At 52.7% G+C, this 21,337-nt stretch overlaps 1 protein-coding gene across 1 annotated transcript in view; it reads left to right on the forward strand.

The window, feature by feature from the left end:
- Positions 1–10,245: 10,245 nt before the first annotated feature.
- INPP5A (inositol polyphosphate-5-phosphatase A) overlaps positions 10,246–21,337 on the forward strand; it is a 252,334-nt gene continuing 241,242 nt past the window's right edge. The window contains exon 1 of the mRNA XM_085229728.1: positions 10,246–10,377. Within this exon, the coding sequence (XP_085085854.1) occupies positions 10,354–10,377 (24 nt within the window). The 5' untranslated portion in view covers positions 10,246–10,353. The remainder of the gene's footprint in view (positions 10,378–21,337) is intronic.

Below are 21,337 nucleotides of genomic sequence, written 5' to 3' on the forward strand. Positions count from 1 at the left end.
AGGTGCCATTTCACAAAGCTGATTTCCACACTGAAAAATGCAAATTTCATTTCTTGTGGAAGACAGCTAATGAATGCTCCTCAGCAGTTACCCTCATTAATAGCTCTATAATTCTCTAATGAATATTTATGAGTGGTTAGCTGGAAGCAACGTACCTTGGTGTGTACGGACAGATATTTTGTATGGATTGTGCTTGAAATTAAAATAATGGTATTTTTTTCAGTGAAGAGTGCAGTGAAACAGGGCTACAGAATGCAAATAGCCACAGGTGCAGCATTTCTTCTCATCGATGGCAGCTATGTGTTAATCAGAGGCTCTTGCTAGGAGAGGTGTGCTTGAGGTCTCTGGGTATCCGCATGGAGCCACAAGCCCTGCAGCATGGTGTTCAAAGGGCTCTATCCTGTGTGTACCTAACAGACTGTGGCAATCTCCTTATTAGCACTACAGTCATATATCATGCTTTGATTCCCGTCTGCTTCTCTTTGAATGTGCACAGACTGCAGTGATGGCTTCTGACCAATAACAGGAAAAAAAAGCAAGGAAGCGTCATGTCCTGCCTGTGCACTGGCACACGTGGCAAGCTGCAGCAGAGCACAGTGCACACATCCCCGAGTCCAGCAGCACTGCACCGCGTCCCCTCTCTGTGCACAGCAGCAGCACACTGCACGAGCTGCTCGTCCCACTGCAGGTGTTGCCTGGCTGCTGTAGGGCTGCTGTAGGGCTGCTCACCCTGCAAAGCTTCCTCGTAAATCATTTACCGCTTCACAGTCTGTTGTGAGAGAGGCAACCATCACTCTTCGTATAACCAAACCTGTGAGGATAGCTCCAAAATGTGAAACATCAACAAAGAGAAGCCCACCCTGCCTCTCCTCCCCGTAGGACATACGTGCTGCCCAGCTGTTTGCAGAGATCAGAACTTTGTGTCACCCAAAGTCGAGATCCTGAGCCAGCGACAGGTGAGCGAGGTCTGGGCCAAAGGAAGAAGGCGTATCACTGTGCAGGGCTGCATTCGGCCTCTAGATGGACAGACAGTGAACTCCCAGCCTACACAGTAGAGAGCTTCCCCCATCCACACTGAGTCAGGAAAAAGGAATAGCTATCACACTGCACACCAGTTTTCTTGTTTGTTCTGCATTTGAGTCTAAAGAAAGCAAATAGAGTGTTTGAGAAGAGAACCATCAAATACATGGAGTGCTGCTTGGTGAAAGGAAGCAAGGTAAGCGTGTCTGGGGAACGCTTTAGGTTCTGTCTCTGGGTATTTCATAAAGTGGTATGAAAGCTTACTTGAGGGTTGTCATGCCTTGCCGTGTGAGCCTGGAGGGTGGGAGGGAGCTGGGAGCAGGGAAGGGGGGAGCAAGCAGACAGAAGGCGCTGGGAGCTGATGGGGATGCCTGGGGGAGGACAGAGCCATGCACAGGGTGGGTGTGGGGATGTGACACGGGGGGCACCTGGCACTGGTGTGACATCATATGGCACCTCTAGCGGGAGGCTGCAGATCATCTGCTACAGCACTTTGTCCAGAATGTTCTGGAATTGTCCAGGTATCAAGATACTTTATTTTTTACCCTTTGGGGATTGGCAATATAGCGCCTTGTAAGTGAAAAGCCAGTCTGCAAACAAGTGCTGCACAGTTTGTAGTCATTGCCCGGTGTCAATCTCCATCATTAGATGTTCCCAGTCAATACAAACTAAGTTTCCCACAGGGGTTGATTAGCCAGAGTCCAGCAGTCTTTCACTGCGTGTGGGATGGCGCTCGCTCTGGCAGCACCACGCGCTCCCTGCAGTGCTTTTCGTGCACAGGATGTGGTGGGGAGCTGTGGGGCTGCCGCTCTCCAGACGCAGACAGCACACGGTGTGTCATTTGTTACCGCTTGTTCAGCTCCTGTGTACTCACCACTGTAGTCAGTAGCTCCATTTCTCCCTGAAATTATTTCAGCTGGAGGGGGCAGCGTTCCCTAAATTGTGCTTCTGAAATGGCATTTTGAAATGAAAGATTTAAAACCAGTGTTTGAATTTGAGACTTCAGAGTATCAGGATAGCTCCTTAGCTGGTTTTTGAGCTCAGGCCCCGTGAGGCAGCTCAGTGCCCCAGCTTCTCACCTGACTCTGCATAAATCAAATGCCAAATTAATAACATTTCCCACAGCGAATTCCATTGTCTGTCTGTATTAACTCTTTCCTTGCCATGCTGACGCCCAAGGCAGCTCACCACGTGCCAGCAAAGAAAAAATACCGGCAGCTCTTCAGGGCAGGAGCAGGCATGGAGCAGAAGCAGAAGCAGGCAGGCAAGGGGGCTGATCCATGGGCACCCTGTGTGCCCTATATCTCAGCGCAAGGAGAGGCATTTTCTTTCTTTTCTTTCTTCTGAAGCATTTCAGAACGTACACGGGGCTGCACTACAGCCTGACCTGTAGATCCGCAGCACAGCCCTGGTGGAGGGGAGCCCGCCATCCCAATCGTCATGGGAGGACATGCCAGGGCTCACCCAGTCCTTCGTGCCCCGAAATCCTCTGGCACTGGGGACCCGTATCCAGGGGAGGCTGGACAGTGGCTGATGGCTCTCACTGGGAAATATTTCCTACTGGTGGCCAGAAGCAACTTTCGCTGGTGCCATCTGTACCCACTGCCCTGTGCCCTCTCTGTGTGGCTCCTGTGTTGGGACTCAAGAAGAGGAGTTCATTTGTGGCTTGGCTAATGTGCAGAGCACACTGACTGGCTCTGCTCAATGCTGTGCTGCTGAGCTAACGCTGCAAGAGGAACTCGATCCCTAGAATATTAGCAAGTTTATTAAAGTCAGCAGTGCAATGGGAAAATAGGGATTGCATTTTATGTGGACTGAGCTCACCTCAGCGTTTTAGAAAAAGGTAAGGAATGGCATCTGCGGTTGCATTAGTTAAAATGATAATAACAACTGTGCATCTTCCTGCTTTGGGTCAGTAGCTGCCAACTGAGCCTGAGCTGGGGATCCCTCACCTGGAATGGGCAGATGAGGAGTTCAGCTGAGATGCAGTGGTACACTGTGCGATAAAGTCCCTGTACAAGTGAGTTCATGATGTCCCGCAGCACCTGGCAGACAGCTGCATTGCATCCGCAGCACAGCCGTGCAAGTGTCCCCTGCAGCCACTGCAGCACAGAGGTGACCCACACCCAGCATGCAGCCGTTCTGCTGCCAAGTGGTCTTTGTCTGTCTGCTGGGTGTGCTTATTCCAGGGGGACTGCTTCCTGTGCTGTGCAGACAGGAGGATTTCCTTGTTGAAATGTCACCATAATAAACAGCTGCATAATATTTATGGTAGCTTTGTTGAGCCTTAACTCTTCTATGGCCTTTTTGACTTCTGATGGCTCAGTCAGGAGCTGATGCAGTGTCAGTGCCGGGCTGCAGCTGCTGCAGTGCTGAGGTGCCCCTGGCTGCACAGCTTCTGGCTGTGAAGTACCCCTTGCTGCTCAGCCCTTGGCTGCAGATCACAGAATCACTGAATTGTAGGGGCTGGAAGGGACCTCCAGAGATCATTGAGTCCAACCCCCCTGCAAAGCAGGCCCCAAACTGGGTCCCTAAACTAGGATGCCAGTTGTGCCATGGCCCAGGTGTGGTGTTTCAGTGCAGACTTTTTCCTTCCAGGTGGGACACTGCTCTGGTGAGGACTGGGGCAGCTGTATGCCAGTGCGAGGAGGAGAAGGAGGAGGAGGAAAGAAAGAGGAACCTCAATGACACAGATAAGCCCCAATGTCCCTGCCCAGCCCACGTGCCCTTCCCTGCTCCCACACCCCCTTGCCCAAGACCAGGGCCAGTTTCATTCCATCCCAGTGGTGCTGCAGGATCCCCATCACAGCCCGTGCCCACCGCAGCTGTGCCTGACCCAACCCAGCAACGCCCATGTCACAGGAGGCTGCTGCCAGCCTCTGCCTGCAGCCAGCATCATCCAGGCACAGCAGGCAGTGCCCTGCCAAGCCGTTTGGCCTTACAGCCCCTGCCCTGTCCTCCATCAGCACAGCTCAGAGTGCCCAGGCTGCCTGTGCTGCAACCGTGATTGCTGTAATGGGCATCGAGGTGGGCGGGCTGCACTGCGGGCAGTGAGCACTGGCTTTGCAATGCAGGACACCTGCCTGGTGAACCCACCTGCTCTAATTCTCTACGCCTTCTTTACTTCATGTTTCTGTATGTTTCTGTAGCTTTTTTTTTTTTTTCCCCACTGAAAGACTGAATTTATCTAAATATTTTTTTGAGCCCCAGCAATGCATTTGTCATGGTTCATAGTATCACTGCTCAGTGTCAGTTCCTCTTAAGTACAAAGGAATCCCTCTGCATACTGTCCTTTTCTGTGTTGGCTTTCCCTGCTCTGCAGAACTAAAAGCCTTGGAGAATGTCAGAGAACGGCCTTGCTCCATTGGAGATGGCACAGCATGGGCTCTGCACATGGAGGCCAGGTGGGAGATCTGGCTCACTGAGTGCAGGACACTGAGGAAGCAGTAACCGATCTGCAAAGCTGCAGTCCTGGGCATCGTGCCACCTCACAGCATGACGATGACCAACATCCCCGGGGTGAGTGAGCACAGCTCCAGAGCTCCTCATCCTCATCTTCTTCAAGTCTGAGACAGTGTTGCAGCAGGTGGATTCACTGACAGAACTGAGCCATCCGGCCAGACCCTGCCTCTTCCTCTCTGTTAATGGCCTGGGACGTGGGCAGGGCAGGGGCTGGGCGGTAAGGAGCCCTGCAGTGAGGCTGCGTGTGCTGCCTACCCCGAAGCTGTGCTGAGCAGTGCCAGGAGCACAGCAAACAGGCAGCTGCTGCCTGCCCAGCAGTACAGCACTGCCATCCCTGTAAGGGGCCAGGTGCTGCCCAGCACCCCGCCGCCGCACTGCTTGCTGCGCTGCAATAGATGCTTACTGCAGCAGTGCTAGGGCTGGAGTGCTGCTGTCTGAGCATCATTCCTGCTAGAGAACAGATCTGAGAGTGCTGACAAACTGGAACGCCCTGGATGGGAGGATTCTGGCCTGTTTCCCAGCGAGTGGCTGAGTGCCCCCGTGCAGCTCCTGGGAACAAACAGCCCGCTCACATCGCAGCTCACAGACGCCAGGCGTCGGCTCCCCTTACTGACAGTAACCATCACCGGATAAAAGATACCCTGCAGTTCAGGGGTGCCTTCCTAAAGCACGGGCTGGTGCCACCAGTTCTCACTGTGGCAAACTGCAGCTGCCTGAAGGTGAGGGCCCTCGCAGGGCAGCTCTCATGAGGACTTGGGGGTGCTTTGGAGAAAAAATCAGCAAACGGCTGTGTGTAAGTACGGGCTCTTATTTCACCTGCTGGATTCTGTGAGGAGAATCAGGGAATGGCACCAGGCTGCTGGCTGTATTTTCAAAGTGGTGCAAGGAACCCTGCTTTGCTTCCTTTTCTTTTAGTATTTCTTCTTAAGAGATCAGAAATCATGTAGGTGTGGTGAAGGACAGCGGTCGGTAGAGGATTTCATCGCTGGTGGGAAGATCTGCAGAGGAAGAAGTCACCTCGCTGAAGGCCCTGCAGCATTTGTCCTGCAGGGTGTGGGCACGGTCAGCCCTCGGGATGAAAGCCCATGCCAGAATCTGCTGCCTCTGCATTCTGGCACTGTAGGATGCTCGATGTATGAGCTGTGACTGTCGTGAAATGCATTCCCACCTTTTTCAGACCCAGCAGCCCCACCGCAGCCGTGAGCTGGGCCCACTGACCGGCCCTGGTGCTGCGGGAGCTGCCAACAGCAGACACCTCCAGGAGGAGCACGGCAAGTCGCAGGGATGTGAGCGCAGGGCAGCCCCAGCCCGAGGTCAGATGAGGCCACCAGGCCAGCTGCTCGCAGCCTCAGCCTCCCTCACCCAGTGCCCCCCAGACCCCACGCTGTGTTGTTCCCAGGGCAATCCATCGCTGCCTTTGGGTCTGAACCTTTTGCCGCTTGCGTGCACATGGGTGAATCGCAGCCAGGCAGACAAAGCCCGAGTCAATTTTGCTGCAACCTGGTGCACTGATGTGCTAATCATTGACCGCTATAAATCCTTTTTTATGAGATTCCAAGCAATAACATTTCCTGCTCTAAAAACACACTAGGAAGGTAAGGAGCTCAAATGTAAGCAATCTTTTTTAATCTAGATTTCACGCTGTTAATTTACAAGAAAACTGCTTGCTGTGGATATTAAACCATTAAGTTGCAGCTGCAGAATGAAGTTTTTAAATGAGGTGACGTGACTGCAACAAGAGTGCAACAGAGTGCAACTTGTGGCCATCAGTGGGTTTGTAACTCGTTTGTGAAGTTATGTGCACATGCAAAGAGGAACACATTCAACCCTGACCTGTGCACTTGTGCCATGAGACCACTGAGAACCAGGTAACTCCAGACCAGGGCAGCAACGGGAATGCAGAGATTTTTCAAAATAAACTGAAATTTTTCATGGCTGTTCCTGGGCTTTGAACACAATCAAGATCAGACCTGCAGCTGCCGTTCTGCAGCTGGTAATCGGAATGAGTTCCAAAGAAACGCACCGGTTAAAAACTCACGGCGTTTCAGGTGTGTCTGTGCTCTGGAATTACAACTCAGCATCGTTCCAAGTCAGCGATGGGAGCAGCACGCGCACCACCAGCAGCACACACGCGCACCGCAGCACGCGGCAGCGCTCCGGACAGCAGCGGAGCTCCGCGCCCCACGCCCCGCCCCGCCCTCGGGCGCCCCCTGCTGGCGATCAGGAGCCGCGCGCAGCGCAGCGCCCTCTGCCGGCGGAGCAGCGCCGTGTGGCGGAGGTGAGCGATTCCTCCGCAGAGCCGCGGCGCGCGGTGCGTGACTCAGCGCTGCTCTCGGAGGTGCGGCGGCCCGCGCAGCCGCTGGCCTCAAGAAGCTCTGTGGCTGTCGGCAGTAATAATATATTATAAAAATAATAACCGACCTGTGGCTCTCTAGAGGAATTGGGACTGACTGTTCTTCGGTGAGAAACCTGCCAGAAAGACGAACTTAAACTGAGGTGATGCGCGTTTTTAACAAGCGATCTCCTCCCTCTGGCAGTGCTCAGTGTGCAACCGTCTGCGTTGCATGGGAAAATCGCGCAGGGACTCCCGGAAGGAGCAGCTCGGTGCACAAAGCACTGCAGCGATGCCCTGCGCCAGGTGAGTGCAAACACGGCTCGCAGTGCTACGTTTTAATGATCCGGGACAAATACTGAAGATGTTTGAAAAGCACGGAACGATGTGTACACAAAGGAAAGCCGTGCTGTTTGGATAGGCACTCCCTGACCTTTGCAGGCACTGCCAGGCCAGCTGGGCTCCCGCAGCCACGGGGGTGCTGGGCCTGCAGCCGGGGCTGGGGCTGCAGGGGGTGGGGATGCTGGCAAGTTTGCCCCGTTACACACGGGTTGTAATTGCTGAGCTGCAAAATGGTGGCGAAATCCAGGCGGGGAATGCAGGGTTTCATTGGGCCTGCAGTGCGTGACCAGGTGAGCGCTCTGTGCGGGGCACGCAGCTCTGAGCAGCGCGTGTGCCGGCTGGGATGGCAGCAGGGCTTCACCACGGCATCACTGAGAGCTGAACGACGCTGCTGAGACTACAAAGAGAGTTTGCAAAATGAGGAAATGGCTGATACAATGGAGCACGCTGCTGTAAAGCGAGACAAAACATTTTATTTCTGGAGTTTGAATGATGTCAGTGTATTTACTCAGAAGGAGGCGAGATCAAGCTGCTGTGACCCAAGGAAAATGAGGAAAAGTTCACTTTCTTTTCTTGTGCTCTGTGTGTTTACAGAGCTGTGGTACTCCAGGCTCACAAACACCACTGCACCATCCTCCTGGTACCCCAGACATTTACCCAGACTGCTGCTGCCTCTTTAAGAGGCCTTAAATGTTTAAATGTATGCTCTCTGCATTTCAGGACGAGGCCTGCGCTTTGCCCAGCCCCGCTCCAGCACATGCAGGCTCCTGCAGGATTGGGAACTGCGCATCGGTTCATTGCAGTGTTGCAGTGTTGCAATGCCTAAAGCCCTTCAGAAAGCAAAGCTCCTGGCGCCTTTGCTGCCTGTTTGGATACCTCCATTTCCAGCTGCTGGTGACATGTTTCCCGTGGGCTGCTCAGACACCAGCTGCCTCTCGGTGTGAGGAACTCTGTGCAGCTGCTATGTGCCGCCCAGAATGCAGCGAGCCGATGCGATGCTGGGGCACAGCAGCAGAACACTGCTTTCCTCCCCTGTACAGTCAGCTCGAGAATGCTGACGGCAGCAAATGTCCTCCTGCCTAAATACCCAGGAGCTGTTATCAGTGAGGGGCAGAAGGTGAAGCTTTGGGCTCTGGCATCATCCCAAGTGGTGCCAGCCGCTCTGCCAGCACGGGGCGGCCCTGCAGAGACGTGGCAGCACTCTGTGTTGTGGAGGAAAGGTTGGCCTGAAGAGATCCGTCGGCAGCAACGGCACGTTCATCGCTCAGCAGGTTTTAATAACTGTAGTCACTATTGGCACGTCGTGCTGAAGACCAAAGCTAATGAATCTCCATTCACACCCGGGGCATGAAGTGCTCCAGACCCAAGCACTGTGTGGGGATGCAGGGGCTGCCGACCTCTGCTCTGCTTTCCTTCCACTGCTTTCCCCAAAGCACGGAGTGGCGGTGAGCGGCGTCAGTAAAATGCTGACACTGGAAGCGGTGCCTGCAGCTCTGCCTGCTGCTCAGTGCGTTTGCCGTGCAAAACTCCACCGAAGCTTCTGGAGGCTGCATGCAGTCCAGAGCAGTTTCTGGAACCAGAGGCAAAGCTGTATTTCGTGCTGCCGTGTCTTCAGCCACCAGTATTTGCTCAGGTCTGTGAAGCAGGAGCAGCAGCACCTCTCTCAGGGGACCTCCTTGTTTTCCTCTCCATGCATGAGTCTGGCAGCCACAGGGCAGCACAGAGAATTAAAAATGGGCTCCTGCAGGAGGATGAGAGGCTGGGAGCCTGCTAATTATAGCTCTGTCCAGAAACCCACCTGCAGCCTAAAGGCAGATCACACTGTGTGCCTGAGGACAGGCACCTCGTGCTGTCAGTGGGACTCCCACTGGGTTTTCAGGAGCTCTGCAGCCCTGTGTGCAGCACTGCTGAGCCCGGCTGCCATCCTGGATGAGCGTTTTTTTCCAGACTTAACTCTTCTTTATTGTGTGTAAACTAAAGTCCATTTCCACCCTCTCCAGTGGCCCTGCAGCTGGCAGCATTACCTCAGATACCTCCAGAACGTCGTCTTTGGAAGCTGGTGTTAAGTGATGTTGGAAACATCTCCTCTGCAGGAGCAGCATTTTCGTCCTTCATTGTGCAGCACACTGTGAGGCTTTGTGAGCCCATGCAGGCACAGGTGAATGGGATCCCTGTTATACCATAAATAATGCAAAAGTTGTAACTGGCCCATGATATGAGCATGCTGCACCACGCTGCTCAGGAAGGTCTGCCAGGAACGTCTGCTTAAGCAGAGCTGTGATTTGTTGAAACAACACTGCCCATCAGAGACCAATATAGCAGGTTAACTGTAGCAGGAAGACTGGGATTCTGGCTGGCTGTGGAGCATGAACAGCCTGCCCACAGGTGGAAGCAGCCAGCATGTTCCTCAGTGCTTCTGCCAAACTAAATGAGCAGCAGTGGTGAGAAACATGATCTCCTCGAGGGAGGAAGCAGGAGATGTGCTTCCATTGCTCAGCAGATTTGAAAGAGCAGCAGAGATCAATGCTGGCTCGTCTGTCACAGTGTACATCATTGCTTGCCTGTGTTTCAAGGACCTGGAGCTTTTTTGAGAGCTCTGCATATGATGAAAGTTTTCCCCATAGAAACAGCTCAATCTCACATGAAACTATCCAGCATTATCACGTTGGGCTTGGGACTCACAGAATCTGAGTTCAAGCGTTTTGCCAACAACCCCCTCTGCAGTTTTAGGTTGCTCACTTATGCTGTTACCTGCTGCTCACCTATGGAGTTGCAGAAGGTGTTCCCCAGCCCTGCACCCTGCCTCTAGCAGCAGGGAGGGCTGCTGCGTGCAGTGGCTGTGAGCTGGGGGGTCGGGATGCATTCACAGTGCACTTCTGTAGCACGGTGCCAAAGTCCAACATCTGCTTCCCAGTGATTTTTTCCATTCGCAACCGTGTTATTTCTCATCTGTGATTGCAGAGCTCGGGTGTTTACCAGCACCACGTGCTCAAAGACATGGACCTACATTTTTTAGATTCTTTCTGTGAAATACGACCCTGTTTCCAGACAGGATGCAGTGTTGGCAGAAGTGCAGATTTCTCACATGAGGAACAGAGCCTGCAGGTCTCAGGGCCGCTGTGCCGCACTGTGGATCCGAAGCACCACACACCAGGAGAGCTTTGCGTGCTGCTGGGGAACTGGGACCCACAGAGCCCATGGATAACCTGATCCCGAGTCAGGTAATGCTTCTTGGGGCAACACTTCCACAGCTGTGATGAGATATATATACGGCTTCATATATATAGCACTGTAAGGTTCCACTGTCATTTACTGGTAAGTGCAAATAAATCTGTTTCTTTGGCTGCAGGAGCACACAGGGCAGCTGGAGAGGCTGTAAAATAACTCCTGTGCAGCCAGATCCCATTCAGTGAATTCTCACAGCCCACACAGAGCTGTTTCCCAGTGACTTCTGTGCAGCCACAGGCAGCCAACAAGTTGCTGCACACCACTGCACACTGCTACACACTGCTGCTCACTGCTGCACACTACAGCACGATGCTGCACACTGCTGCATGCCTCTGCTACACTGCTACACAGCACCGCACGCTGCTGCACACCGCCGCGTGGCTTCTGAACCAGGAACCAGCTGTGGAGCTCACATCACTGCTGCAAAGCCATGCTGGGCCATGTTGTGCAGGACTGAGCCCCACAGACCTCGTTTCACTGACTCACATGGTAACATGGTAACGTTTTTCTCTTTAACATTTCCAGTAACATTGCAACACATTTCACAGAATGCTATTTAAGGTCATGCCCTTGGCAGTTTGGTACTAAAACCTCACAACTGTAATTTTCCACTACTAAGAGCAAAGCGATTTGGGAAAGGCTGTGATGCAGGCAGGGAAAGGGTTGGGAGCACGCAGGTGCTTCCATGGGGGAAATGCCCTTCCAAGCACACGGGAAGCACTCGGTGCCGGGCAGAACATGCTGGTACCTGAGCAGGGCACTGCCAGTGCACAAAGAAAACTGGGGGAATGCTTCTATGTTGGGATGTAACTCTGAACGGAAAAGGTCTTCCAGAAGTTGGCTCCAGGCCCTCATGCTTCTTCAGGTGCCGTAATACAATGAGGTTCCCAGGCAGAGTGCTAACAACTGAACGCCGGCAGGGCGCAGTTCCAGCAGGGCTGTTGGGACCATTCCCCACTGAGCCACAGCCCCCGGCTGCTGCAGGGGATCCGTTCCTGGGAGGCACTGTTGGCACACGCAGCACACGGCCCTGCTGGCCCTGCTCCTCTCACTGCAGCCGCCATCGCCAGGCAAACTGCTCCATCCACTCTGGGCTTTAACCTCTATCATCATATCAACCTGATTTTCTGCTAAAAGGAAAATGAAATGTGTCTTTCTGGCTCCACTTTGCAAAAGACAAAGAACTAAGAGTATGTGTGACATGACAAAACCTCCATCTAACCTTCTCCTTGGGCATTATTAATAGTAAATGCATATTGGGTGGTTTCGCAACGACCTTGAGAGCAAGTGACACGTCTCATCTACCAGGGCGCAGTTCTCCAGGCATTTTGGAAAAGGAAATCCTTATTTTTATTAACTTATGGGAGAAAAAGAAAAGCACTATCTTGTGCATGCAGTTTTTTCCAGTGTCCCAAAACGCCCAACACAGAGATGCCCGCTGGTTTTGGTGGCTTACCTGCAAGCACTGTATTTACTGTGAGCAAATGAAGAAGAAATAAAATTCAACTTCGACCTCCTTTCAATTTGCAAGTTATGAAAAATGCTTCTAGAAGGGAGCTAATAAACGTGATGGATGTGCTCAGTGGTAATTGATCATTTATTTTGAAAAAATCCTGGCAAACATTTAATTCTACTATTCATTAAAATGTTGCCCTTGTGAGACGTAATCCATAAAAATGATCTATCTCATAACCATGATGTCAGTGAACTAAGACAGAGGGTGAAGGTAAATCAGGATTCCTAGGAGGAAAATTACAAATGCTTATTCCCTCCGGGGTTAATGCAGGTGGTCCGCGCATCCGTTCAGCCGCTGCGTGATGTATGACGAGGGGCTTCTCCTGCTGTTTGAAGTGAATTATTTTGAAAGGCTCCTGTACCAAGGAAGGGTAGCAAGGAGCAAAGCCCAGCTGGATGGGTGTGATTCCTGCAGGGCTGCCCAGCTCAGCCCAGTGGGATCCGAGTGCCCAAATCCCGAACCGCTCTGCGGATCCATGGGGTGAGAGGACGCAGTGTGAGCAGCACGGGCAGCATCAGCATCCTCAGGGCGAGGCCTGGCCACGGCACGGTGCTGTGAGGTGCACGGCTGCTGCCCAGGCTGTGCGCGGCTCCCAGCCAGAGCTGCCCTGGGACTTCTGCTGGAAGGAGGAGCACTGTGAGCCTTCATGAATGGGGATCCGTGCAACTGAAGAGAAAGCCCAGGCTGCGTTCGGCCCCTCTCAGAGTGCAGAGCGTGCTCCCAGTAACACCCATGGTACCTGGCGAGCGCTGCAAGGAAACACTTTTTTGATCAATTTTTTTCCTTTGTTTTGTAATTGCAGTGCCTGAGGCGTCTGGCAGGTCCCAAGTGCAGTAATGGGAACCAGGGCAACAAGCAGAGCCAGAACCCAGCAGTGAACCAGAGAGCGGATGGTGCAAAGCAGCTGGTCTGACAGCAGCTTTTATTCTCTTAGGAAATGCTGAGGGATTTTCACTGATTTCACTGGTCTCTGCTTTTGGATTAAGAACAAACAGAGTCTTTGGAACTGCCCTTACAGGGAACTATTTTTTTTCCGCCTACAGAATAAAGCAGTGAAATGTAGATGAACGGCTCCACAGAGCCTCTGCCGTGCTGCAGTGTGGCACCTGAGCGGGCACCTGGGGTTGCTGCCAGTTACGTAAATGCAAATCCTCATTAAGCAGAGCAAGGGAGACATTTCCACCTTACTCTAATTAGTTTGAATGGCAGGGAAAAAAATAAAACCAATTAAGAACTAATGGAACAGTCGCCCTATTTTTGAAGTTGGTGATCTGTTTCTGAGTAGATAAACAATAAAGGCAGAGAGTTTATCCTCAGTAGGGAATTACAGCGGTTACGGGAGAGACACAATTCAATATCTTAGACAAAAAGCAGCAAAATCCTGCTTTAAAGCTTGGTTTAGAATACTTAAGCCCAGGTGTAACTAAAGACCAACCCGTGTCCGAACAGCAGCTGGCCGCTCAGCACTGCCTTGCTCACACAAAGCCCCCAGTCCCCCACCCCTCTCACAGCTGCCCACCATCAGCAGTGACGCAGCACTCAGGGGCAGCAGCCATAAAGCCAGGCCGAGGCAGGCTGCCCTCAGGGCCATGGGGAGATTCTGCTCTTGGGGGAGGTGTGCTTCCAGGTAAGTTTGCCTTGTCTATTTCAAGTACAGCTTGCAAAGAAAGCAATGGTGACTGAGGTGCTTCTTCCAGCGAGGGAGGTTTGAGGCCGCTCTGTGGGAGCCGTGCTGCCGCCTCCAGCGCTGCTGTTCGCTTCTCTGTGTCCCTGTGCGGCACTGAGCGCCCAGCCAGGCTGGCTGCCTGTCGGCTGTTGGCGCTGCGCGCGGCGGCGGCCCTGGCAGCGTGGCCCGTCCTCTGCCGTGGGTCGCAGCCCCTCCTGCTCGCCGTGTGGCTGCAGTTGGGTCCCGCCTGCCCCGCGGAACTCGAGATCGCAGACGGGCCGCTGGGCTCGGGCGCCGTGCGGGGCCGATCGCGGGAGCTTTGCGTTGTCTTCGCGCTGAGCGGGACGGGCCTCCCGAGCCGCCCCCACCTCCCGCAGGCGGCGGGGCGGCCGGCAGGGGGCGCTGCCCGCGAGGCGGAGCGGCCGGCGCGGCGCGGTGTCCCGGACCGCGGAGAGACGGAGCGGCGGAGCTGTGCTGCTTTTCCTCTCTTAGCGCCGCTCGTTTGGTCTCGGCGGGACCGCGGCTGTGACTGCGCGGAGGAGGCTGTGGGAAGAGATGGGACTTCGGGGTCCTGCACTGCTGCAGCAGCGCGAGGCTCTCGTCCTGCAGTCGTTGGCGTTCCTACAGGCATCGCCTCGTGTTGCGTTGCAGCCCCGCCTCCAGGCTTCGCGCCGCGCACAGCCCCGCACCGCCGAGCAGAATTCTGCTCTGTGCGAAGCGAAGCCTCCGCCAGGCGCGGCGGTGCCGTGCGGGCTGTGAGCCTCGTGCTGCTGTGCCCCGCTAGCAGCTGCCGTCCCTGAGCGCTTCCCTTGGATGCCCGCCCTGTGACTTTGCTGCCTGAATGGAAGCCTGGTGAAAGTGCCGCGTGTGTTCAGTATCCTCACAGAGACGTGGAGGAATGGCACATAGAATTAAAAAGGAGTGCAGTGCAACCTGTTAGGCAGCACGAGCCAGCACGGAGCTCCTGGGCTCTGTGCAGCCCATCCCAGTGCGGCTGTGTGCCTGCGGCTGCCCTGCCTGTGTCCGTCTCAGGTGTGCAAATTTAAGTCAGCTGTTGTGAACCTGCTGCTTCAAACACTCACATCACAGAGCAAATCTGCTTTTTAGTATGAGTGGACAGAGCTGAGTGTGAGCAGCAGGCAGGCATTGCCAGGAGCGCAGGCCTTGCTGCCTTGCTGGAGAGGTGAATGCGCCCCTTCAAAGCGAGACGTCAGCTTCCTTTTTGTCCTTCTGTCTGTCCTAGGTCCCGCTGTCAGTGTCTGCTTCCTGCAGCAGCCCTGCACCAAGGGATGGGTTTCCCTCACTGCAGTGTCCCAGCTGTGCACTGGGGCTCGTTGCCAGGAGTTCTGCTCCATATGCAGTAATGGTGGCTGTTCTGTTTTCTGTCCAGTATTCTATTTTGCTCTGTAAAAGGACAGTTCCAGCACTGCAGTGGCCTATGTGTGTGTCAGCATGACCTGGGGTGCTTTAAACTGCTGTTCTAATTGTGTTTTATGGAGGTGTTGTTTTGAGGGATGAGAGCAGTGGGAGGCTGCATGCAGCAGGATAGCTCACAATTGCTGCAGGCTCTGACAGCTCAGGAGAGTTAATTAGTTCATATCACCACGCAGAAATGTCCTGCAGAGTATCGATCCCAATACATCTGTGCTCCATTAGCATCTCTCTCGGGTGGATGTCACTGCCCTCCTGCCCTGGCTGCTGGGCCCTGCCCCGATGCCGGGGGCGTCACTGCCATCCATCTCCCCACCTATCCCAGGGAGATGCATCTCTCTCATCTCTCTGCATAAAGCCCTTCTGTCCTGCTTTTTCCTGCAACCTGTTACCAGAGGTACCCACCGCATCCCTTGGCCTCAGGAGAAGCATGGTCACAGCTGGTACTGGCTGTGGGAGCTCTGGGAGTACCTCATGCAGGAGAAGTTGTATGTTCCTAGAGGGAGGCTGTGCTTATTGCCATCCCGTCTGGCCCCGTGGGCTGCAGGGGCTGCTGGTCCCCTGCCCATCCCTAAAGCTGCAGCACAGTGCTGGCAGCTGCCCAGTGCCCACAGGAAAGGATTCTCACCATGGAGCTCTTTCACGTGTTGCACTACAGAGGGGAGGTGGGCAGTCGCTGTAAGAAGCTGCCTAGCTCTGCTGCACCACAGGGCAGTCAGCCCTTGGGGTGCTGCACAAATACATAGAATAACATGCAGAATGTTCTAGAAAACATCGGGTCAATTTTAAGGGTTAAGTGAATTATTATAGCTTTAAATGACTACGTGGGAACTTAGGATGTAAAGGACCTCCTCTGAAGAAAGCTTGGTTACTGGGGTGTTTCAGGCTGGGGCTGCAATGGATGGAAGTTGACCTAATCAGGCAATTTATAGATATTTAGTTACCGAATTTAAGCTGGCTGCACTGCAGGTGCCAAAAAATCTCATTTTATGTTCTCTGCCAAGACTTCTGTTTGCAAATTTATTATGTTTTAAAACAATACAGGAGCAGCATTCTGGCTTTGTTTTTTGAGGCTCTTCCCATTCTGAAATCATCATCGCGGTGCTCTGCAAACAGGGTTGGATTATGTCCTCAAAGAGGAAGTTCAGGTAGCAGAGCAGTTCAGGAAGCAATGGCTAGGAAGCATCCTGGTGAGCAACAAAGTGCTCTGGAGGTCCTTCATCCTCCCTGCCTGCTTATGGGATGGGGATGGAGGCACTCCCAGGCACATCCAGTGCTATGTCATGAAGCAGCACAGATTCAGGTATGACAAACTCAGCCAGAAATGGCAATTCCTCCACACTGGGAGCGGCTCCTCACTGAGCGATGTGTGTTGCATGTTGCATCTGTCTGCTTTGGGTTTCTTCCGGTTCTACTACATTTAGTGACCCTTTGACAATACTTATTTAATATGTAAATATTTCTGTGCTCTGCAATCAGGCCTGGCAGGCTGCAGGACTATTCTAAACAGAGCTTCCTTGACCGTTGGCTCCGGCCACGAGGCTGTGGCACGCAGCACTTGCACCATAAAGGTGCTCTCCAAAGCAAAACTGCTGAGGCCTGTGAGGCTGTGGCCAAGCTGCAGCACCTGCCGTGGGAGGGATGGCGTTGTGGATTGCACTGTGCAGCTGCCCAGAGCTGGCTCTTTATGCTGATCCCAGCAGCTGCTTACCTGAGTACACGCAGACAGAGCATCTCCCCACGCATGGTGCAGCCTCCTCAGCTGAGCACCCCGGGCTGTGTAACCTCACAGGATGCCTCTGCAGGCCTGCAGTAGGTCTGTCCGTTCTTCCAGTGCCCCTCTGCCTCCTGATGCCTCTGCTTCATTTCACTGGGAGTTCAAGGGGAGTAAGCTTGGAAGTCGTGCTGCCGACGAATGTTAGATATTGGGAGTTTTAATTTGGAAGCCCTAATGGATATACTCGATATGAGGAGCTTAATGTGTTTTTATATTTAGCACTGGTACTGTGTCTATTCTAATCTTCTTAGAGAAACTGTGTACAAAGCAGTGTGATCCCTATAATGAGGTGAAACAGGCAGTCTCGCTGGGGAAACAGCCCAGCGCGAATGTAAGGAGGAGCTCCCATTAGTCTGGTAAATTACCCGACCTGAAGCACAGGAGGGCGGTGCTGGGGCTGTGAGGGTCTGCTGTGCTCAGTGAGGGGCAGCGGGGCTGCGTGGTCCTGAGTGCTGCGTGAGCAGTGCTGGAGGAGCCGGGACCGGGCCGTGGGCAGCTGTTCTGTAACGTGACCTGCAGCACGTAGATGCCACAGAAGCGGCCGCTGACAGCTCAGATTAATGCAGCATTTGAGGAATGTGCGGCCAAAAACCCACCCTGCAGACGTCAGCAGGGCTCAGAGGGTCCGCGTCTGCCAGCCTGAGCCTCTGCGCCGCTCCCTGGTCAGGTCGGCACTGCTGACAGTCGGTGTTACCGCTCTGTGTGCTGACATCTCCGTGGTCACTTCTGTGCTGTGTTCTGTTTTAACTGAAAGCTGGCAAGCAGGAGATTAATACTGAAACATGAATTTTTTTGAGTTAGCTTTTGGCAATGTTTGTATGCATTGGGAAATAAGGCAGTGCTGTTACTGATGACAGGCAGTGTGAGAGTGCCGTGTGTTAAATATAAAAACGAAACCAATGAATCCCAAAGTTCTTCTCCTTCCTTCAGGCTCCACAATTATTTAAAAAATAAAATTGGGGAAAAAAAAAGAGACTGAAGTCAAAGGGAAGAAATAACAGTGGGAAGTGCTTAAATATCTGCTTGACATCCTCGGCTCACTTGTGGCAATTTGGGGCCATGGGTTGGACTCCTCCTGGGTCTGGTTTACAACCGTGAGAAGTAAGAATGACAAATGTAAAGCTGGGAAAGCATGTGTCCTGGAATTCATCCGTTGCACTGCACGTTCTGGGAGGGCAGGAAGTGACTGCAGTCGGTCCTGAAGCTGACCTAATGCTTTAAGCAGATCAGAAAATGAATGTGCTGTTTCTAACTCTGCTTTGCTGTGGCTGAACTGGGATCGATTTGGACCACCTCTTCAAGCTTTCCATCTATGGCTGCGGAGCAATCTTTTCAATCAAGCTGTTCCTAAGACCTTATACTGCAGCATCATGAGCAGTGTGGTCACAGCTGCAGTGCTGGAGATGCATCATCTGCCAGGAGCAGAATCGGATTTCATTATCCCTACTCTGAAATCGCTGTGTTTGCCTCAGAGAGGTAAATGCACTCTGAGGATGGTGGGACCAGGCTCTGCTGGGAGCCTGCCTGCGTTCCTCTGCAGGGCTTGGCTCTGAGGGGCTCACACCTCCTTCTGCAGGGGAGCAGTACGGCTCCTCTGTAGCTTGTGAGTGAGCCCACCAGTAGGGCTGCAGCTGGCACTCTGGATTTTAAGTGGATGCTGCAGGGGAAAAAAGTCACAAAGTGAGTTTTGAACAAGTCTGATCTCTGCTGTAACAGTTCTTATAGTCGGGGAACAGAGAAAGGTTTCTCACCCAAAGCCCATTACCAGGTTTGTCCTGTTAGCTGAGCATTGGGTAACTACAACAAAATATTCTCAGGGAAAAAAAAGTGTGTAGGTGGTGATGTGGGGAAGAGTGAAACCTGGACCATTTGAACAGCAGATTCCAAAACAAAAGATGGAAGCATGTAATTAGCTGATGTGATGCTCAATAGTGCAGAACTCATACAGCCTGGCTTCAGCATCCATTGGGGTGCTGATGGGAGTTCATAGACTTGAGCAGATTTTCCCTTTGACCGTGGTATGGAAGGTGATTTCTGCATCTTGCCACTTTCACACTGGTATTCTTTTAAGAAATTAAACAAGGTTTTAAAAGAAACAAAATCTGGTGCAGTTGCACCACAACCCTCGAGGAAATTGCTTGTTTTGTGTTAAGATTTATTCATCATGTAAACATCAGAAATAGCATGGTCTTGTTTGCAACTGAACTCTTCTGAAAGATACGGCTTTGTTTCATCCTAAATTACATGGGAAGACTGTGCTCCTGTAGTAATCATTTTAATTTTTTTCTTGTAATTATGTATTTGGGTCCTACAGCATGTGGTCTGAGCATTTGCATGAGATGAGAATGACTCTCCTTTGGGGAGTTCAGTCACTGTGCCTGGTTCAGGGCCAGCATTTCACTGCCCTAAAGCTCTGCTGCTGCTGACTCTAGCCAGAGCTAGAAGCACCACACATCTCCCCATGTTCTAGAGAGCAGCAGGTGAGCCGCAGCATGAGGAGCAGCTCATGACTGCCGGGCAGCTCCTGAGCACAGCCCTGCCTGGCTGCTCCCAGCCGTGTGAATTCCATCACCATCTGCCTGCATGAAGTGAGAGCAGTGGGACTGCTCTGTGCCAGCTTTGTGTCCCGCGGCAGAGAGCAGCATGCAGTGCCCACGCAGGGAGGAGGACGTGGTGCTGGTGGTGGCCCTGTGACCCACGTCCTGCTACCCCTCTCCTCCCTGCGTGGCACTGTGCTGTGGGGAGGTGGCCCCATGGGACACTCTGCTGCTGTGCCGGCGGCACAAGTGTGGGGTCCTGTGCCTCGCTGACAGCGGGAGCTGCATGGGCAGGTGTGCAAACTTGAAACGCCCTCCTCCTGACATGCCAAAGAGAAAGTTTGTGTTATCCTCAGCTGGCTTTGCTCTATCCTTTAATTTTGACAATAGTCTCTTCTGGATTTATACTCCTGGGCAGCCTGAGTTGTGAGGGGGAGGGGCTGCGAGGGCCCTTCCAACCCAACCATGCTGTGATCCTGTGAAAAATCTAATTATTCATCTTGGATTTTTTGTTGTTATCATTTTTAAGTTCACAGTTCTAATGGAACTTCACTCCTCTGCCAGTTAAAATGCTGCTGGCATCCAAGTCTTGGAGCTCCTGGGCATTTATCTTGTTGCACTTTAAGCTAGGGCTGTGTTCCTGCACCTGCCGATGTTTGTGTCTGGTTTGCTGCTGGGATATTAGGGGCACGTTTTGGGTGCTGAGTGTGGCTTGTCCAATGTGCTCATGAAAAGTACAGCTGTGAAATAACTGTGCCACTGCAGTAACAGTGAAACTGAATGCTGCATGAGACCTTTAAATCAATCTGTTGATCTGTATTTGATCTGCATACGTGCTGTACTGAAAGCAGTGTGGGATGCTTGGATACCTGTCTCCTTCCAAGTGCAGCAAATGGGGCAGAGCTCAGTCTGCACAGAGGCAGTGCCCTGTGATGGGTCAGGAACCCTCATGCTGAGTGCATTAACTGCTGTGCCTGAGAGAGGGAAGAAGGGCAAATACTGATGAGGTCCATGCAGATTGCATTGTCTGTGACTTACAGCCTGGTTCCACCCCAAGAGATGCTGGTTTAACAAACCGTTGTGATGCTGCTGCTTTCAATTCAGTTCTTTTGTGATAGAGAATGTTATTACTTTTCATTATTAAATGAAATGGGATTTGCTTATTTTTTGCTGTTGGACAGGTGAGAAGTATGAGGTGCTGGGGTGGGAGGTGTGCGTGGGGCTGCAGAGGAGGGCATTCTGTTTGTGGTATTTCCATGTAAGTGGGCAGAGGTTGGCTTCAGTTCAGAGCTGCTCTGTGCAATCCTGAGCACCGTGCCAAGCGTGTTCAGCATCCCAGTGCCAGCAAAGAGAACAGACCTGAGCAGGGTAGGAGGTGGGCTGAGCTGCCCTGGTGTGGTCACCTGCATTAAAATAGCCTGGGCCAGTCAGCTTGCCTTCCTCTTGAGCTTATTTCAAGTGTGCCTTAGAGCAGTTTGGTTCTGCTTGTTTGTGTAACTGGTTCCAGTGTTAGGGGCTGTATTAATGCATCTGGGATGCTGGAGACATGGCACTCAACATGCAGTGCTCCCCATCTGCGTGAGGTGCTCTGCCGTGGGCTCCAGGCTCATCAGTTTGGTCCAACAAGGAGTGCTTCAGGTGGCTGGGGAACTGCAGTGTCTTAAGAAATTATTTTCTTTATACTTGCCAATTGTCTCTGATTAACAACAAGTGTCTCTCCACGAATTGTACATGACATCTGTAGCTGTGCACAAAGCTGCTCTTGTCACAGCTCTGCAGGCTTGCAGCCCCTTCAGGTACTTCCTTCCCCCAGCCCTTGCTGTGGAGCAGTTGGATCGCTGTCCCTGCCCAGCTGTGTGCACCCCGCATTCACGGCTGCTGCAGCCCCAACCGGGCTGTTGGATCAGACTTGTATGATCCTCACACTGTTATAAGCTGACAAACCAGCAACAACAAAATCTCGTTGCTCTTTCATTCATCGTAAGTAGTGTGTTAACACAGTTAAAAGGATGGAAGACGTGCTTGT

Source organism: Meleagris gallopavo, chromosome 8 (assembly GCF_905368555.1).
Source record: "Meleagris gallopavo chromosome 8, MGAL_WU_HG_1.1, whole genome shotgun sequence".
In the NCBI taxonomy this organism is placed as follows: Eukaryota; Metazoa; Chordata; class Aves; order Galliformes; family Phasianidae; genus Meleagris; species Meleagris gallopavo.